We start from the raw sequence: 17,451 nt of genomic DNA on the forward strand, positions 1-17,451 counted from the left end.
CCTGTGTGGCTGTGAGTATTCACACACCCAGATACCCTTCCAAGTTGTCTCCTGAGAAGCAGGAGCTGCCAGGTCCATCTCCACAAAGATCATATTTTGGAGGTTTAGGGCTTGGAAGGGCGCTATAAACCTGTCCTTTCCTGTAAAATGATTCTTTGAATGTACAAACATCCCTGCTGGTAGGTAAGACCTTTCTTCCTCTCCTAAAGACATTGGGGTCAGCTTGTTTCCAGGTCTATCTTTCCTCAAGAGGGCTCCTTCTGCAAATGTGGAAGAAGAGCTCTTCTTTTCCAGCAAACGTCAACTAGACACATGTGGGATGGAGCTAAAAGCCTTTTAAGGCCCCAGTGAGTGGGAAAGAGACACAGGGACCCCTCACTTCCAGCCTCCACCATTTCTGAGTCACTATCTCCATCCACTTGCTAGGACACTGCTGTTCACCTCTGGCTACACTAAAAATGGTGCTAGGAACTATACCAGCTCTTTACTTTACAACTGCTTCAGAAAGTTCTAAGAAAAAACCTAGCCTACATTCTATTCTTTACTTGGTCATTCCCCTCATCAAAACTTCAGACACACAGCTGGCTGTGATCCGTTCTTGTCTTTCACTCTTCTCTGGCTCATCTCTATGTTTCTCTCTGGGATAGAACTGTTTTTGGAAAGCCTATAACAGGGTATTGTATGTTTCTTAGTAAATGTGAAATCAACTTGAGCATAGGGATTATGCCTTCCAGATTTTAGCAAGCTCTGAAGGATCCAGTGTAATGCTTTGTACCAGTGCTTGTTGAAGGATGCATATATTTTTTAAAACCAAGTGTTCCTATCACTCAACCAAACCGCAGAATAGCAAAATACTTTTAAATAAACAAAATGCTTAGTATGTTCTGATGTTAGGGACTTTTTAACCCATGCCATGTTTACAAATTAAATTTCACTTGCAACCTCAAATGTATGCTTAACAAATGCATTCTGTTATTGTAACAACTTTGTTTCTCTGCTCATTCCTTTCTTCAAATACAAGATATTCATCTCATCTCTTCATTACGAAAATCCACAGATTGGAATAGGCGTTCAATTACCAGGACTGAATTTCAAGACTCGACTCTTTGGGTAATAATCCACACCAGACTGGGCAGATCCATCCCGAGTGCTACAGCGAATTTTGGAGGTCCTGTTCTGATCCCCTCTGCGGATCACCTTGATGTTCAGAATTGCAATGGCATCTGGCCCTGCGGGTTCCCGAACTTGGTATGCAGCTTCTTCAAACTCAATGGTGGGCGCTAAGGAAACATGGTTAGGAAAACAAGAGCAAGTTAGAAGAGCACAAAAAAATCCAGACTCCCATGCAAATACCTTATAACGATAAGAAAATACCTTATAATGACAAGAGGGAACAATTCACATTATTAGTTAACAATACCAAGGCAAAATGGCTTGTAGTCATAAAAAATCAATCAGCATTTACCCTTAAGCAATGCTTTGGAAAAGGGAATTTATTTGTGATCCTTTAGGAGTTATTTCTCACAAGTATATTAAAAACAATATAATGGGAGAAATATTTTTAGAGACTTTGAAGTCCAAGTTTCCATCTTGGCATTTTTTGCTCCCAGAATGTTTTTAAATTTGCACAATTTATCAAGGGACTCAGACATAGTGGACCCTTGATAAATTGCAATTGATGACATGAATCAAATTTTTATTTATGAGCTATGAATTCCTAAGGTTTTTAATTTTTCTCATTTATATACTACTTGAATTTACCAAATCCATCCTTCATCTCTCGTCTTCTAAGACACCCTCCTAGTGCCCTCACCTCCCGACACTCGGCTGTTCCTAACTCCTCACAGGTTATTTAGGTAAGCATGGTTAGTTTTAGCAACTGGCTACAACGGTAATTCAGGAACTCAAGACTTTCTAACACTATCTGATTTGAGATTCTCCTGTCATTATTAGGAAATGACTAACAATTTTTTTTTTTCAAAAAAAATTTAAATCATGCTTTCTTTTCTATTACATTCTCATAGGGAAGGGCAGGATGGTGGTGGTAGTGATAGTAGAGAGAGTGAGATTGAAGAGATGAGAAAACTGAGAGCAACTATAAGTTTTACATCATTTTAATATATTTTAGTATATTGCAGAAACTTCTTGCCTCTGTTTCCCACTCTTCCTTGCTCTTAGTCTTTCTAATTGTAGATGTACCTTACTCGAGACTTTAGAGTTTACAGTAAGAACAGTCGCAGCTGAAACAGTGCGACTGTTACTTCTCTGAGCCTCGATGGTTGGGTTTTCCGTTTACTGGGAGAGGCTCACTTCAGGATTTGAATCTAAATCTATCTGGGTGAAGGACTACTTCAACTTCAAGGCTTGTTTTTCTTATTTTATGTGATTTTGAAAACAGTTCCTGGTTTTTCATTAGGAACCTTGTGAGTCTCACTGACTCTCTCAGCAGTTAAGAGTATAGATTTTAACCAGGCATGATGGCATATGTTTGTAATCCCAGCAGCTCTGGGGACTGAGGCAGGAGACTCACAAATTCAAAGTCAGCCTCAGCAACTTAGCAAGGCCCTAAGCAACTTAGTGAGACCCTCTCTCAAAATAAAAAAAAATAAATATAAAAGGGCTGGGGATGTTGCTGAGTGGTTAAGTAATCCTGGGTTCAATCCCTGGTACCAAAAAAAAAAAAAAGCATAGATTTTAGAATTGGTTCTCATTCAGTTTTACTGCTAATAGTTTTATAAATAACAGTGCAAATTACATGATATTGCAGAAGTTTAGTTTCTTCCCTATAATATAGGGTAAGAAGAATTATTTAAAGGGATTACTGCCAGGTTTAAGTGAAATAATATAACATAGTTAGCATGTACCATAAATATTCAACAAAAAGCAGCTACTGCTGTTTGCAATATTTTATACAGTCATTCTTTAAAATATCTACTTTAGTAATAGTGATGTCCTAATTCAAAACAGGGTTTGTTTCCTCTTGTTCCTGGGTCACTCCTTACTAACACCTGACTACAGAATGTAAGATATTTTTTAAGGTTAGTAGGCCAAATGAATTAGAAGAAAACTGAAAAATTAGACTTTCCCAGGAAGGTAGCAGTGTTTTAAATCAGTTCCTTGGAGTCAACTGATTTTGACTGTATTTCCAAACCTGCTCTGAATCTGCAGTGACTTAAATGGTTTCTATTCTCTGTGTCAGCATTTCTGTCTTAGCTTTTAATCACACTTATTTCTTATCTTTTGGCAATGTTGTAGGGAATAATGAGATTAGAAATACCATGAACTTATGAGAATGCTGTAGAGGGTGATCACTTGCTGTAAAAATTTGATATATACATTCAGAGACTGTTATTAGTAGGCACCTCTATAGCATTTTCATTTTTCAAATATCATTTCATGTCCCATCAACCTAAGAATAACTAAAGGCAGCATCCTCTGTTACCATCTTCATCATTGGATATGGTGATGGTGGCCATGTTATTTTTTCCAACTCTGGCTCCACTCCAGTGGTTTCCAAGAGGATGGCCAAGGTAGACCCTGAACTGTTCCTCAGGCTCAAACATGGAGTCATCATGGATATAGACAGTGCAGTTCTTCACCTAGAGGCAATGCACAAGATAAATTAAAATCCGTAGCAAGTAATCAGTAACTTGCTTGGTTTTCCTAGGAAATTATTTTTCCTCTTTGCAGTATCAAAGAGTCAACATGAATTCAAAAGGATCAAGTTGCATTCATAAAATAGAATGTTTAAATCTAACAACCCATGCCTGAGTGGGACCTAGCTAAATGATGGGACTGATATTAGAACATTTCGAACCATTTTGAATTACTGGTGATGAGTTATGAAAACCAAAATCAATAAAACAAATTACCCACTAAAAAGCACCTACAGAACATTTGTATGTTTTCCCACGTTACTTCGGCTGCTCAGTATGTTTGCAAGTGTTACAATACACAGACTTCCCACAATGGTTTTTTGACATATCTTTGCACTTCCTGGATGGCTGTATAACACTTTTTTTCCTTCTGAAAACTGAATAGTCTTAAAGGAAACTCAGGAAGTCTTCATGTTAGGCTAAATATTCCTTTAAATGTTAAAGAACTCTCAAATCTGCTGCCAAATAGTATCTTATCTGAAAACTGTTAAGTACTGAAAAACCAGAGAACACAACCCAATTCCTGTTTGGTGGAGAGAAGTCAAGTGTTTCTCAAACTGAATACTCTCTATTAAGGACTGTATTTTTGAAAAAATGTAAAACAAAATCACAAAATTTTAGAGATAACATACCGGCCTCAGTAGTAGAACCATGTGATATGAAGCAAGATATTTTTAGGTGATTCATTTACAATCTATTATCCTATTATATTGCAAAGGATATGTTGGCAGAGAGTTCACTCTCATACTTCCTAAGCCATAGTAAATGGTAGGAAGAAATCCCTGTGAACACTTATATGTCACTTGTTAATCTGTTTTAAGTCCTGAAGATGGTTTTTCTTTTTTCTTTTCTTACATCTTTCCTAGAATAAGAATTCCTTAGAGAAAGCATGAAATTAGTGATTATTTGTGGAATTCTTTTAAAGAGACATTACAGTATATGCCAAGACCCAAAGATATTTGCTTTGCAAATCAAAGAAAATGAAGATTCAAAAGCACGCTTAAGAATGATGATAGATTGTCATGTGAGTAACATACAGATAATTAAGCTGTATTTTCTTTATACTTTCATTAAGTTAAAAATTCTCTCTTAAATAGGCAGAGAATCCTCTTTTGAGTTTAGAGCAAATAGACACATAGACTCAAAGCTGAGATTTTATCTGTAGTGTTTGCATGTGTTCATAAATATGTTTCAACCTGCCATGAGTAAAATTCCAATAAAATATATAACTAGGACAGACCTTTATGAGTCATAAATGTGTAAAACTCTTAAAAGTCCCAAAGAAGGAACTTATCTTTTTTTTCTTTTTTCTTTTTTGTAGTACAGGTGAATAGAGGGAAAATTTGGAGTGACCTACAATGAGTAAGGTCTTAGGCTAAATTTCAAAAGGACAAAATTTTGAAACATTTGATTATATGAAGATTAAAGAACTTCGTTGAACTAAGAAGACCACAGGAAAGTGACAGAAAGTGAAAGGTGTTAATACCATGTAAAACTGGCAAAGAATTAACATTTAGGATATTTAAGAAAGTCATAAAAGTCAGTGAGAAAAAGAACAAAATGATAAAATAAGGAACAAAGAACAAAAATATGCTTATAAGCTAATTGGAAGTCCAATAAGTTAACATGAATATAAAATAGTAGTAATTAGAGAAATAACAAATTAAAACATGAAATGCCTTTATGCTTGTAATTATCTCTGCAAAAATGTAAAAGATGAGTAATGTTAAGTGTTGGAGAGGATATAGGCTTGTAGCAACCCTCCTACATTTCTAATGACATTCTAGAAAATATTCTGACATTTTTTCCCCCCAAATTAAGCATATGCATGTCCTATGGTCTAGCAATTTTTCCTCTGAGTATATATATCAAAAGAAATTCTCTCTCAGGTCTGTAAGTGGATATCCATGAGGATGGGCACTGAAATATTATTTGTGGTGACAGAGTGTAAGGGGCAATCCCTGAGGTTCCTAACTGTCTATTGCTGAGAGTGTATAAGTGAAATACAGTGAATGCACATGGTAAGGTATTAGCAACAGTCAGAAGCAACTGATTAGAGGTACATAGACAGATCTTAAAACATATTGTTAACAACAGTAAAAAACTGAAAAATACATAATATGATAACATTTTTATCAATTAAAATTCATGTGCACTAAACAAGAATTTTTAATAAAACAAATACAAACAAAGGGATACAGATTAAACATAAAAGTTGGATGGATGAGGAAGGGAATGTGGCTGGAAATGGAAGTAAATGAAATGAATAAATAAACTAAAAATAAAAAATGTGCCTCGTGCAGACCAATGAGGATGGTGTGCCTTGAACAAAGGGGTATAATTAACTCAATCATGTGAAACTGAGATTCAAAAAGGGGAAATGGATTCTCATTCAATATAAACCTTTGACATACACTGTGGTTGAATTCTTTGATTCTGATGCAGCGTGTTTACTGATGAGCTTTTCCGGAGTTCCTGTGACCACATGCATGACTTTTCGGGTACTTTACCAACAGAATACTGCACTGACTTAAATCTACTCAACATTTCTCTATTCAGTCCTATGTTAGGACACATATTGTCCTGGGAGAGGGACCCAGATATCAGAGAGCTATCTCTTAGTCTCTAAGTAACATCAGTGGAAAGTGCTTCATTTGATGGCGCTAGGTTCCAAAAATGCTGCACATCATCTAAACTTCACAGCTCAACTAATGATATATGTTTGGTTGCAAGCGGGAGACAAAAAAGATAGCCAAATGGAATAGATAGTGTTATTTAAAATATTATCAACTAGTAAGGACGTTCCAAAAAATTCTCCAAGTTTACCTAATTTACCTACTCGTGGACAAATAAAGGTGACAAGGAAGAAGAGAATGCTGTCTTTATGTTACCACAGTTCCACTTACCTTCTCCCCTTTCAGAAATGTAATCCGTGAAGAGTCTGCATTTCTTCTCTCCCCGAAGTCCTCCATGACTTGAGCTGAATGGCTCTGAGTATAGCACCTCACTGATGACTCATAGCTTAGGTCTCCACTCCGAATGATAGGAACATGCAGGATACCATCTTTCTCCTTCACGAGGAGCAAATCCTTCCCAAACTGCATGCTTGGCACTGGGTGAGCAGGTGGAGAGATGGAGGCATCGTTAGTGGGAGGCAGAGGGATGCAGGAGCCACGACAGAGTTGGGCAAAAGGCCAACACAGGCTGACAGGTCACAGGTGCTAAGTGGATTTCAAGCATGGTTGTTGCTGTCAGGCAAGGAAACTGCTTCTACTTTGAGCATGATTCCAATGAAATAGAAGAAATCAACTTCTCGCCTGTCTTTGCTCAGCTTCAGGGTGTGGCCACCATCTCAAATACAGGCAGGAAATGCATGTGAAGAAATGGAACGGGTATTAAAAAAAAAAACTGTGCAGTGACATGGGTATTCAACAGTCTCAACAGTTCACTTTCCTCCTAGGACTGCAATAAGGAAAATAGCAAGGCTATTTGCTATGGCAAATGGCCACTCATATTCTCATGTTGAGGCCAGGTGGACAAAAGGGAAGAGTGGACACTCACAAAGGGAGAAGGGCAGGCTCTGTTTAAAGGCCTCCAGGGGCTGGGGTTGTAATTCAGTGGTAGGGTGCTTGCCTAGTATGTGTGAGCCACTGGGTTCAATCCTCAGCACCACAAAAAAATAAATTAACAAAATAAAGGTATTGTTTCCATCTACAACTAAATTTAAAAAAAATAAAAAGACATGTGTTTCATTTCTTTTTTTGTGTGTGTGTGTGTGGTGCTGGGGATTTGAACCCAGGGCCTTGTACTTGCAAGGCAAGCACTCTACCAACTGAGCTATATCCCCAGTCCTGTTTTATTTCTTTATTAAAAAAAAAAAGGCCTCTAGTTGTCAGATCTTAATTTCAAATGAAGTCAGATATCTGGATTTTTCATCTAATTTAAAAATAACAACAACAACAACAAAAAAAAGGTAAAAAAGAATTTCCACATAAGCCAAAACTATTGGGAACAAACAAAACACATACATAGTTTGAATCTGGCTCCTACTCTGTGACAGCTACTATAGCTTAACCTTTAATAAGCCATGGCCTCATTGAACTTTAGAGAACACTACAGTCAAACTGTAGTTAAAAACATGACTTTGGGGTAAACAAGCCTGAATATCCATTCCAGTCCTACTACTTATTAACTGTAGAGCACACAGGGCAAGTTATTTAGACTTTCTGAGTCTTGGAGTTTTTTTTTCATATTTAAATTGAAAATATTGATATCTAACTCATAGAATTGAGAGAGGATTGAATTTAATGAGAATATATGTGCATGACAGTCAATACAGTAACTGGCTCATGGAGGCACTCTCAAATTTTGGTGGGAATTAATATATTATGGTTTATATTTGTCCCCTAACTTCAGGCTTCTCAACATGAAGAATCATTTTTTCCCCCTCTTTACTTCCTACTGTGAAGCTCTGCATTAAGACATTTCCCCAAGCTCAATATTTTGTTGACTACTGGTTATTAATTTCTTCACCAACAATCCAGAGGGTCATATGTCAAAGTCTCCTAAGGTGAATTAATCTTCAAGGCTGTAGGAAAGTCACCCTAAAGCTGTTACCACCTATTTCCTGGCTGCTTTCTGGATGTGCCTTGCCAAACCTGAGAGGAAGGAGCAGGAAGGGTTGCTGTAGGCAGCTCCCTGCTCTGTAAGTCCGTGTGTAGAAAGCTGTTTGTCTCCCACCTACCCTTGCTCAGAACCATCAGCTTTGGCAAAAACAAAACCATCCCATCATCTGAACCAAGTCTACCAGTTACCAATTATTACTTAACAAGAGACAGATGAAAAGACACCCAAAGGGAATTAATAGCTTTGGCATAAAGCCCTGTACATTAACCAGTGAGGACTATGTCATCCAGAAGTCCTGTGCTGTTAAAAGGTAGGTAGCAATGACAGAACCTAGTATCGGGGGACCTGCAGCCTGCTGGTTGCCAGGGAAAAAGCAAAACAATCAGGAAAGCTTGTTTGCTCCTGGCAGACATCTACAGCTCTAGATTGGTTTTCCCTGCTGGCCTGGCATGCCTCAAGTAAGACGAGAAAGTTAAGTGCTAAAGTGGTAATGTGGTAATGTTTAGGGTTTGTCATGTATTTATCAACCAACCCCCAGTTCTTCCTGAACTATAGAAGACTCCTCTTTAACAAGACACTCACTCTCATTTCTCTCCCTATCTGGACACAGAGAGAGAGAAACAGACCCTGTGAGTGGACAATTCTCAGCAGGAGATTGACAAGAGACAATATAAGAAAACAAGGTGAGTGTAGGAACAGATTTCTGCACAATGAATGTGTGTGTTAAGGGCTTTCATATACGTATGAATGTCATCTCAACAACCCCATAAAGCAGTATAGTTTCCAGGAAGGTGTAGCACTGGCCGTGCGAGTTGGTTCCCCCCGACTGCAAAGCCCCTCTCTTTCCACACTAATGGGGTGCATAAATATAAAACAGATTTCCCCCTGAAGGTTCATGGGCTCACATTGGGTATAACGCACTTATTATCAGCACCTCTCCCGGCATATTTATTGTACCTGGCCATTGTAGTTATCTTTTTCCTAGTGTGAGTCTGGAATCCAGAAATAGATTGTGGGACTCTGCTCTCTATTACTTTGTAACCCATACAATGTTGAACACAGTCTTAGGCATAGAGGATGTTCTATAAACATCTTACCCTGCTAATCTTCTTAGTAACTGACAAAGTGAATAAAAACACCAATGCCTGGAATGCGATGGCCTCTTTACAGGAACCGTTAAGCTGGAGATTTAGGGGAAATCTGGCCTCTGGTTCCTTGAAGTTAATGAGTAGGTAAGACACAGTTGCATAGGCAGGAGAATAGTGCTGTAGTGGCTACATGGCCTTTTTTGTCTTGCTCAGTCAGTGTTACTCATCCTAATTCTAGGTAGCAGAGCAGAAGAGGTAGGTAAGAAACAGGAAAATATTCTGAGATGAGCTACTTAGATGATTTAAGGTTCTGAAATCAGCCTAGTGAAAAAAGATGAAAGGAGCTAAGCTTACATCAGAAGGTTGAAAGATTGCTTTGTAAGCATCTTGAGCAATGGTAAGCATCGCTGTCTAGAGGGCAGTGGCCAGCTAAAACTGCAATATAAAAATTAAGCACGGGAGGATAGGAAACCAGAAGATGAGGCATGGATGACATAGACCAGAGTTCTACTCTGGTTCTATCACCTCCTCTCCACATGATCTTGCACAAATTATTCAGCCTGTGTAACAAGCTATGGGGCTGTTGTGAAGATATTTCCTACCCTAGAGTGTGCCCAGAAAATGGACTCAATAGAACTTAATTATTACTAGGAGAAAAGGTAACCAACAGAAGTAAGCACTGAAATATTATAATAGGTTACTGAAATAGGTTTTGGGATTTCTTTCTTCAGGGCAAATTCTTGACTGGAAATGGATGGTTGTAGCCTCCCTGAAAGATGAGAAATGTTTTGTTTCACATGTGTATTCTCTAAGTCTACAATCTCAACACCTATCAATAACATAATGAGAAAAATGTAACTAGAATCTTCTGTGTTGACCAGAGTACAGTGAAGGTTGTATGTGTTACTGGAATTTCACAGGTTAGTGGCACAAATTACAGACGTGCCAGGAATAAATAGGTAATAACATCTATGATGTGCCATGGACTACAGGAGGAATTTTTGTATATTTTTTCTAATTTAACCCTTACAACAAGCTCATAAGGTAAGTATCTTTATTATTTGTAGATGAACAAAATGTGGATTAGTAACCCTAAGCCTCTGGTCTAAGGCTAAAAAGCTAGTATACTGTAGGGCTGGGATTTATTTTAGGACTTCCAACTTGGTGTTCATTTTCCACTTCATCAGAGGGAAATTAACTAACCTTTTGTACAGAAGACTAAGAAGTCATGTCAAGAAGAAGAAGAAGAATTGATTTTCTCTTTTTTATTTTCTCTTTCACTAAGGAAAGAAATATCCCATGGCTTCTACCACTACACCAACTATAACCACATTGCATAATGCAAAGAAAATGGACTTGGAGTCAAAAGCCTGAGAACATGTGCTGGTTCCTGCTAGGCTATGGGGGACTGTTTACTCCCCTTTTTTCTTAGTTTCCTTAACTACCAACTAGAAACAAAAAGAAAGCCATGATTGTGAACAAATGGGATATGTTTAACAGCTCACTATAAACTCTGAAGTAACATTCGGATCGTAGAATCATAGAGCTGGTATAATCTTGTTCATGATTAAAAGTTACTGTTTTGTGTGTCAAAAACATAAATGTAAAGTTTAAAGTAATAAAACTTTTGGAAGAAAACACTGGAGAAAATCTTTCAACCTTGGGCAAGACAAAGTTTCTCAGATACAAGACTAAAAGTATGATCTGTGAAAGAAAAATTGATCAAGTGTGGCCAATTCAAAATGACAAACTATTGTTCTTTGAAAGATGTTCTTAAAAAGAACAAAGAGATAAGCAACAGACTGGGATAAAATATTTACAAGATTCAAATCTTTGTCCAGAATGCATGATAATACAGTAATAGAGGAGAAAAGAGTCAACTAAAAAAGGGGAAAATATTTGAATAATATTTCACAAAGATACATGGATGGCAAAAGTACATGAAAAAACATCTGTGTCATTAGTCACTAGGGAAAACACTTTAAGCCTCAGGATATCATTGCACGCCTACTAGAATAATTTTTTGAAAGTTTTTCTTTTTTTTTTTTCTTTCTTTCTTTATTTTTTTTTTTTACGTTTACATAGGGTAATGATGTTTATTTTATTTTTCCCCTCCCCCCCACACCTCCCACCCCTCTTTTCCCTCTACACAGTCCTTCTTTCCTTCATTCTTACCGCTCTCCTTAGCCTAACTCTAAACCTAACCCTAAACCTAATGCTAGCCCCTCCCACCCCCCATTATATGTCCTCATCCGCTTATCAGCGAGATCATTCGTCCTTTAGTTTTTTGAGATTGGCTTATCTCACTTAGCATGATATTCTCCAATTTCGACCATTTGCCTACAAATGCCATAATTTTATCATTCTTCATTGCGGAGTAATATTCCATTGTATAAATATGCCACAGTTTCTTTATCCATTCATCAACTGAAGGGCATCTAGGTTGGTTCCACAATCTGGCTATGGTGAATTGAGCAGCAATGAACATTGATGTGGCTGTATCTCTGTAGTATGCTGATTTTAAGTCCTTTGGGTATAGGCCAAGGAGTGGGATAGCTGGGTCAAATGGTGTTTCCATTCCAAGCTTTCTGAGGAATCTCCACACTGCTTTCCAGAGTGGCTGCACTAATTTGCAACCCCACCAGCAATGTATGAGTGTTCCTTTTTCACCACATCCTCGCCAACACCTATTGTTGCTTGTATTCTTGATAATCGCCATTCTAATTGGGGTGAGATGAAATCTTTGGGTAGTTTTGATTTGCATTTCCCTTATTACTAGGGATGTTGAACATTTTTTCATATATCTGGTGATTACTTGTACATCTTCTTCTGTGAAGTGTCTGTTCATTTCCTTAGCCCATTTGTTGATTGGATTATTTGTATTCTTGGTGTAGAGTTTTTTGAGTTCTTTATAGATTCTGGAAATTAGCGCTCTATCTGAGGTATGGTTGGCAAAGATATTCTCCCACTCTGTAGGCTCTCTCTTCACATTTCTGATGGTTTCCTTTGCTGAGAGAAAGCTTTTTAGTTTGAATCTATCCCAGTTGTTGATTCTTGCTTTTATTTCTTGTGCTATGGGAGTCCTGTTAAGGAAGTCTGATCCTAAGCCAACAAGTTGAAGATTTGGACCTACTTTTTCTTCTATAAGATGCAGGGTCTCTGGTCTGATTCCGAGGTCCTTGATCCATTTTGAGTTGAGTTTTGTGTAGGGTGAGAGATAGGGGTTTAATTTCATTCTATTGCATATAGTTTTCCAGTTTTCCCAGCACCATTTGTTGAAGAGGCTATCTTTTCTCCATTGCATATTGTTGGAACCTTTGTCTAGTATGAGAAAATTGTATTTATTTGGGTTTGTGTCCATGTCCTCTATTCTGTACCATTGATCTACCTGTCTATTTTGGTACCAATACCATGCCGTTTTTGTTACTATTGCTTTGTAGTAGAGTTGAAGATCTGGTATTGCAATACCCCCTGCTTCGCTCTTGCTACTGAGGATTGCTTTAGCTATCCTAGGTTTTTTATTCTTCCAGATGAATTTCATAATTGCTTGCTCTATTTCTGCAAGGTACATCATTGGGATTTTAATTGGAATTGCATTGAATCTGTATAGCACTTTAGGTAGTATAGCCATTTTGACGATATTAATTCTGCCTATCCAGGAACATGGGAGATCTTTCCATCTTCTAAGGTTTTCTTGAATTTCTTTCTTTAGTGTTCTGTAGTTCTCATTGTAGAGGTCTTTCACCTCTTTTGTGAGATTGATTCCCAAGTATTTTATTTTTTTCGATGCTATTGTGAATGGGGTAGTTTTCCTAATTTCTCTTTCTGAAGATTCATCACTTATGTATAAAAATGCATTGGATTTATGAGCATTGATCTTGTAACCTGCTACTTTACTGAATTCACTTATGAGTTCTAAAAGTTTTCTGGTGGAATTTCCAGGTTCCTCTAAATATATAATCATATCATCAGCAAATAGGGATAGTTTGAGTTCTTCTTTTCCTATTCGTATCCCTTTAATTTCTTTGGTTTGTCTGATTGCTCTGGCTAGAGTCTCAAGGACGATGTTGAATAGAAGCGGTGAAAGAGGGCATCCCTGCCTTGTTCCAGTTTTTAGGGGGAACGCTTTCAGTTTTTCACCATTTAGAATGATATTAGCCATGGGCTTAGCGTAGATTGCCTTTATAATGTTTAGGAATGTTCCCACTACCCCAATTTTTTCTAGTGTTTTGAGCATGAAGGGATGCTGTATTTTATCAAATGCTTTTTCTGCATCTATTGAAATAATCATGTGATTCTTAACTTTAAGTCTGTTGATGTGGTGAATGACATTTATTGATTTCCGAATGTTGAACCAACCTTGCATCCCTGGGATAAAACCCACTTGATCATGGTGCACTATCTTTTTAGTATGTTTTTGTATGTGATTTGCTAAAATTTTGTTGAGAATTTTTGCATCGATGTTCATTAAGGATATTGGTCTGAAATTTTCTTTCCTCGATGTGTCTCTGTCTGGTTTAGGTATCAGGGTGATATTGGCTTCATAGAACGAGTTTGGTAGGGTTCCCTCCTCTTCTATTTCATGGAATAGTTTGAGGAGTATTGGAATGAGCTCTTCTTTAAAGGTTTTGAAGAACTCGGCTGAGAACCCATCTGGTCCTGGACTTTTCTTTGTTGGTAGGCTTTTGATGACCTCTTCTATTTCATTGCTTGAAATTAGTTTATTTAAGTTGTGTATGTCCTCCTCCTTCAGTTTAGGTAGTTCATATGTCTCTAGAAATTTGTTGATGTCTTCGAGGTTTTCTGTTTTGTTGGAGTATAGATTTTCGAAATAGCTTCTAATTATGTTTTGTATTTCACTCGTGTTTGTTGTGATGTTTCCTTGTTCATTCCGAATTTTAGTAATTTGAGTTTTCTCCCTCTTTCTCTTTGTTAGTGTGGCTAAGGGTTTATCAATTTTATTTATTTTTTCAAAGAACCAACTATTTACTTTGTTAATTTTTCCGATTGTTTCTTTTGTTTCGATTTCGTTGATTTCGGCTCTGATTTTAACTATTTCCTGTCTTCTACTACTTTTGGTATTGGTCTGCTCTTCTTTTTCTAGTGCTTTGAGCTGTAGTGTTAACTCGTTTATTTGTTGATTTCTACTTCTTTTTTTGAATGCACCCCATGAAATAAATCTTCCTCTAAGTACTGCTTTCATAGTGTCCCAGAGATTTTGATATGATGTGTCTTTGTTCTCGTTTACTTCTAAGAATTTTTTTATTTCCCTCCTGATGTCTTCTGTTATCCATTCATCATATAATAGTGTATTATTTAGTCTCCAGGTATTGGAGAAGTTTCTGTTTTTTATTCTGTCATTTATTTCTAATTTCAATCCATTATGATCTGATAGAGTACAAGGTAGTATCTCTATCTTCTTGTATTTGCTAACAGTAGCTTTGTGGCATAAAATATGGTCTATTTTAGAGAAGGATCCATGTGCTGCTGAGAAGAAAGTGTATTCGTTCTTTGTTGGATGGTATATTCTATATATGTCCGTTAAGTCTAAATTGCTGATTGTGTTGTTGAGATCTATAGTTTCTTTATTCAATTTTTGTTTGGACGATCTATCCAGTGGTGAGAGAGGTGTGTTAAAATCGCCTAGTATTATTGTGTTGTGGTCTATTTGATTTCTGGAATTGAGAAGGATTTGTTTGACGTACGTGGATGAGCCAATGTTCGGGGCATAGATATTTATGATTGTTATGTCTTGCTGATTTATGCTTCCCTTAAGCAGCAGGTAATGTCCTTCTTTATCCCTTCTGACTAGTTTTGGTTTGAAGTCCACATTATCTGAGATGAGGATGGATACTCCAGCTTTTTTGCTGTGTCCGTGTGCATGGTATGTTTTTCCCCATCCTTTCACCTTTAGTCTATGGGTGTCTCTTTCTATGAGATGAGTCTCTTGCAGGCAGCATATTGTTGGATTTTTCTTTTTAATCCAATCTGCCAGTCTGTGTCTTTTGATTGATGAATTCAGGCCATTGACATTCAGGGTTATTATTGTGATATGATTTGTATTCCCAGTCAATTGACTCATATTTGTTTTTGACATGATTTGGTTTCTCCTTTATTTGGCTATTCCTTTAGGCTAGCGCCTCCTGTTGCTGATTTACATCGTTGTTTTTCATCTCTTCCTCATGGAATATTTTGCTGAGAATGTTCTGTAATGCTGGCTTTCTTTTTGTAAATTCCTTTAGCTTTTGTTTATCATGGAAGGATCTTATTTCATCGTCAAATTTGAAGGTAAGTTTTGCTGGGTATAAGATTCTTGGTTGGCATCCGTTTTCTTTCAGGGCTTGGTATATGTTGCTCCAGGCCCTTCTAGCTTTTAGGGTCTGGATTGAAAAATCTGCTGATATTCTTATTGGTTTCCCTCTGAATGTAATTTGATTCTTTTCTCTCGTGGCCTTTAAAATTCTGTCTTTATTTTGTATGTTAGGTATTTTCATAATAATGTGCCTTGGTGTGGGTCTGTTGTAATTTTGTATGTTTGGAGTTCTATAAGCCTCTTGTACTTGGTTTTCCATTTCATTCTTCAGATTTGGGAAATTTTCTGATATTATTTCATTGAATAGATTGTTCATTCCTTTGGTTTGTTTCTCTAAGCCTTCCTCAATCCCAATAATTCTTAAATTTGGCCTTTTCATGATATCCCATAATTCTTGTAGATTCTGTTCATGATTTCTTACCATCTTTTCTGTTTGGCCAACTTTGCTTTCAAGATTAAATAATTTGTCTTCAATGTCTGAGGTTCTGTCTTCCAGGTGTTCTATCCTATTGGTTATGCTTTCTATGGAGTTTTTAACTTGGTTTATTGTTTCCTTCATTTCAAGGATTTCAGTTTGGTTTTTTTTTCAGTATCTCTAACTCTTTATTGAAATGATCTCTTGCTTCCCGTATTTGCTCTTTTAACTGTTGATTGGTGCGATCATTTAATGCCTGCATTTGCTCTTTCATCTCCTCATTAGCTTCCCTGATCGTTTTAATTACGTACATTCTGAACTCCCTTTCTGACATTTCTTCTGCTGTGCTGTCATTGGGTTTTATTGATGTAGTATCTAGGTTTGTTTGGGACATTTTCTTCCCTTGTTTTCTCATATTGGTCAGTTGTCAGTGGGACCCTGAGATATTGCAGTTTTCCGCTATTGGCTTATAGTGTCCCAGTAGATTTCCAGTGTATCACCTCCCAGCCTTCAGTAGCCTGATGTCTTGGAGGAATCTGATAAAGCAGCTCATCTGAAGAAAACTGCCCCTAGCCCCCTACTGGTTCCACGGTTTGGAACTGGGTCTGTGCGGAAATGCTCTCACTGTGGGCCTGCACCGTGCAGCTGGCCGTGTGCGAAGAGCCCACTGCCGGAGTGTGGAAGACTACCTTGGGAAGACTCTAGCTGCCCTGCCCGGCTCCAATAAGCCACCTCTATCTGGGCCTGCCACCCGGGCTGAGCTTTACCCAGTGGGCAGACCCACCCGTGGCTCTATTTCAGTCCGAGTCTCTCAATGCCTCCCCCTCTTAACTCCTGGGTTCTGGAGCGACCGGGGGTGCAGTCTCCCTCTAGGCCGCCATCTTGGATCGCCCCGTGAAGAGAGCCCGCAGCCGGAGTGGGCAGAGCCGCCTGAAGAGGTCTCCGGCTGCCCTGCCCTGATCCCTGAGGCTGCTTGCAGATCGAGGCTCTCCGCTGGTTCGTTGCCAGAGTACGCTGCGCTGCAGTGGCTCCGGGACTCGGAGCTTGTTCTGGTCAGAAAGGCTCTCACTAGCGGGCCAGTTCCTTTCCGAGAACCTGGAGAAGCTGGCTGTGTGGGCGGGGCCCACCGCCGGAGTGGGCAGGGCTGCCTGTGGATGACTCTAGCTGCCCTGCCCGGCTCCGCTAAGCCACCTCTATCTGGGCCTGCCACCCGGGCTGAGCTTTACCCAGTGGGCAGACTCACCTGTGGCTCTATTTCAGTCCGAGTCTCTCAATGCCTCCCCCTCTTAACTCCTGGGTTCTGGAGCGACCGGGGGTGCAGTCTCCCTCTAGGTCGCCATCTTGGATTGCCCC

General features: G+C 38.4%; 1 protein-coding gene across 1 annotated transcript in view; it reads right to left on the bottom strand.

Annotated features, from left to right (window-relative positions):
• Positions 1-17,451, bottom strand: part of Fras1 (Fraser extracellular matrix complex subunit 1) — a 439,675-nt gene that overhangs the window by 42,608 nt on the left and 379,616 nt on the right. The window contains exons 59-61 of the mRNA XM_047566389.1: positions 6,563-6,768; positions 3,443-3,599; positions 1,080-1,280 (exon numbers count right to left, since the gene is read on the bottom strand). Of these exons, the coding sequence (XP_047422345.1) occupies positions 1,080-1,280; positions 3,443-3,599; positions 6,563-6,768 (564 nt within the window). The remainder of the gene's footprint in view (positions 1-1,079; positions 1,281-3,442; positions 3,600-6,562; positions 6,769-17,451) is intronic.

This window comes from Sciurus carolinensis, chromosome 10 (genome assembly GCF_902686445.1).
Source record: "Sciurus carolinensis chromosome 10, mSciCar1.2, whole genome shotgun sequence".
NCBI classification, from domain to species: domain Eukaryota; kingdom Metazoa; phylum Chordata; class Mammalia; order Rodentia; family Sciuridae; genus Sciurus; species Sciurus carolinensis.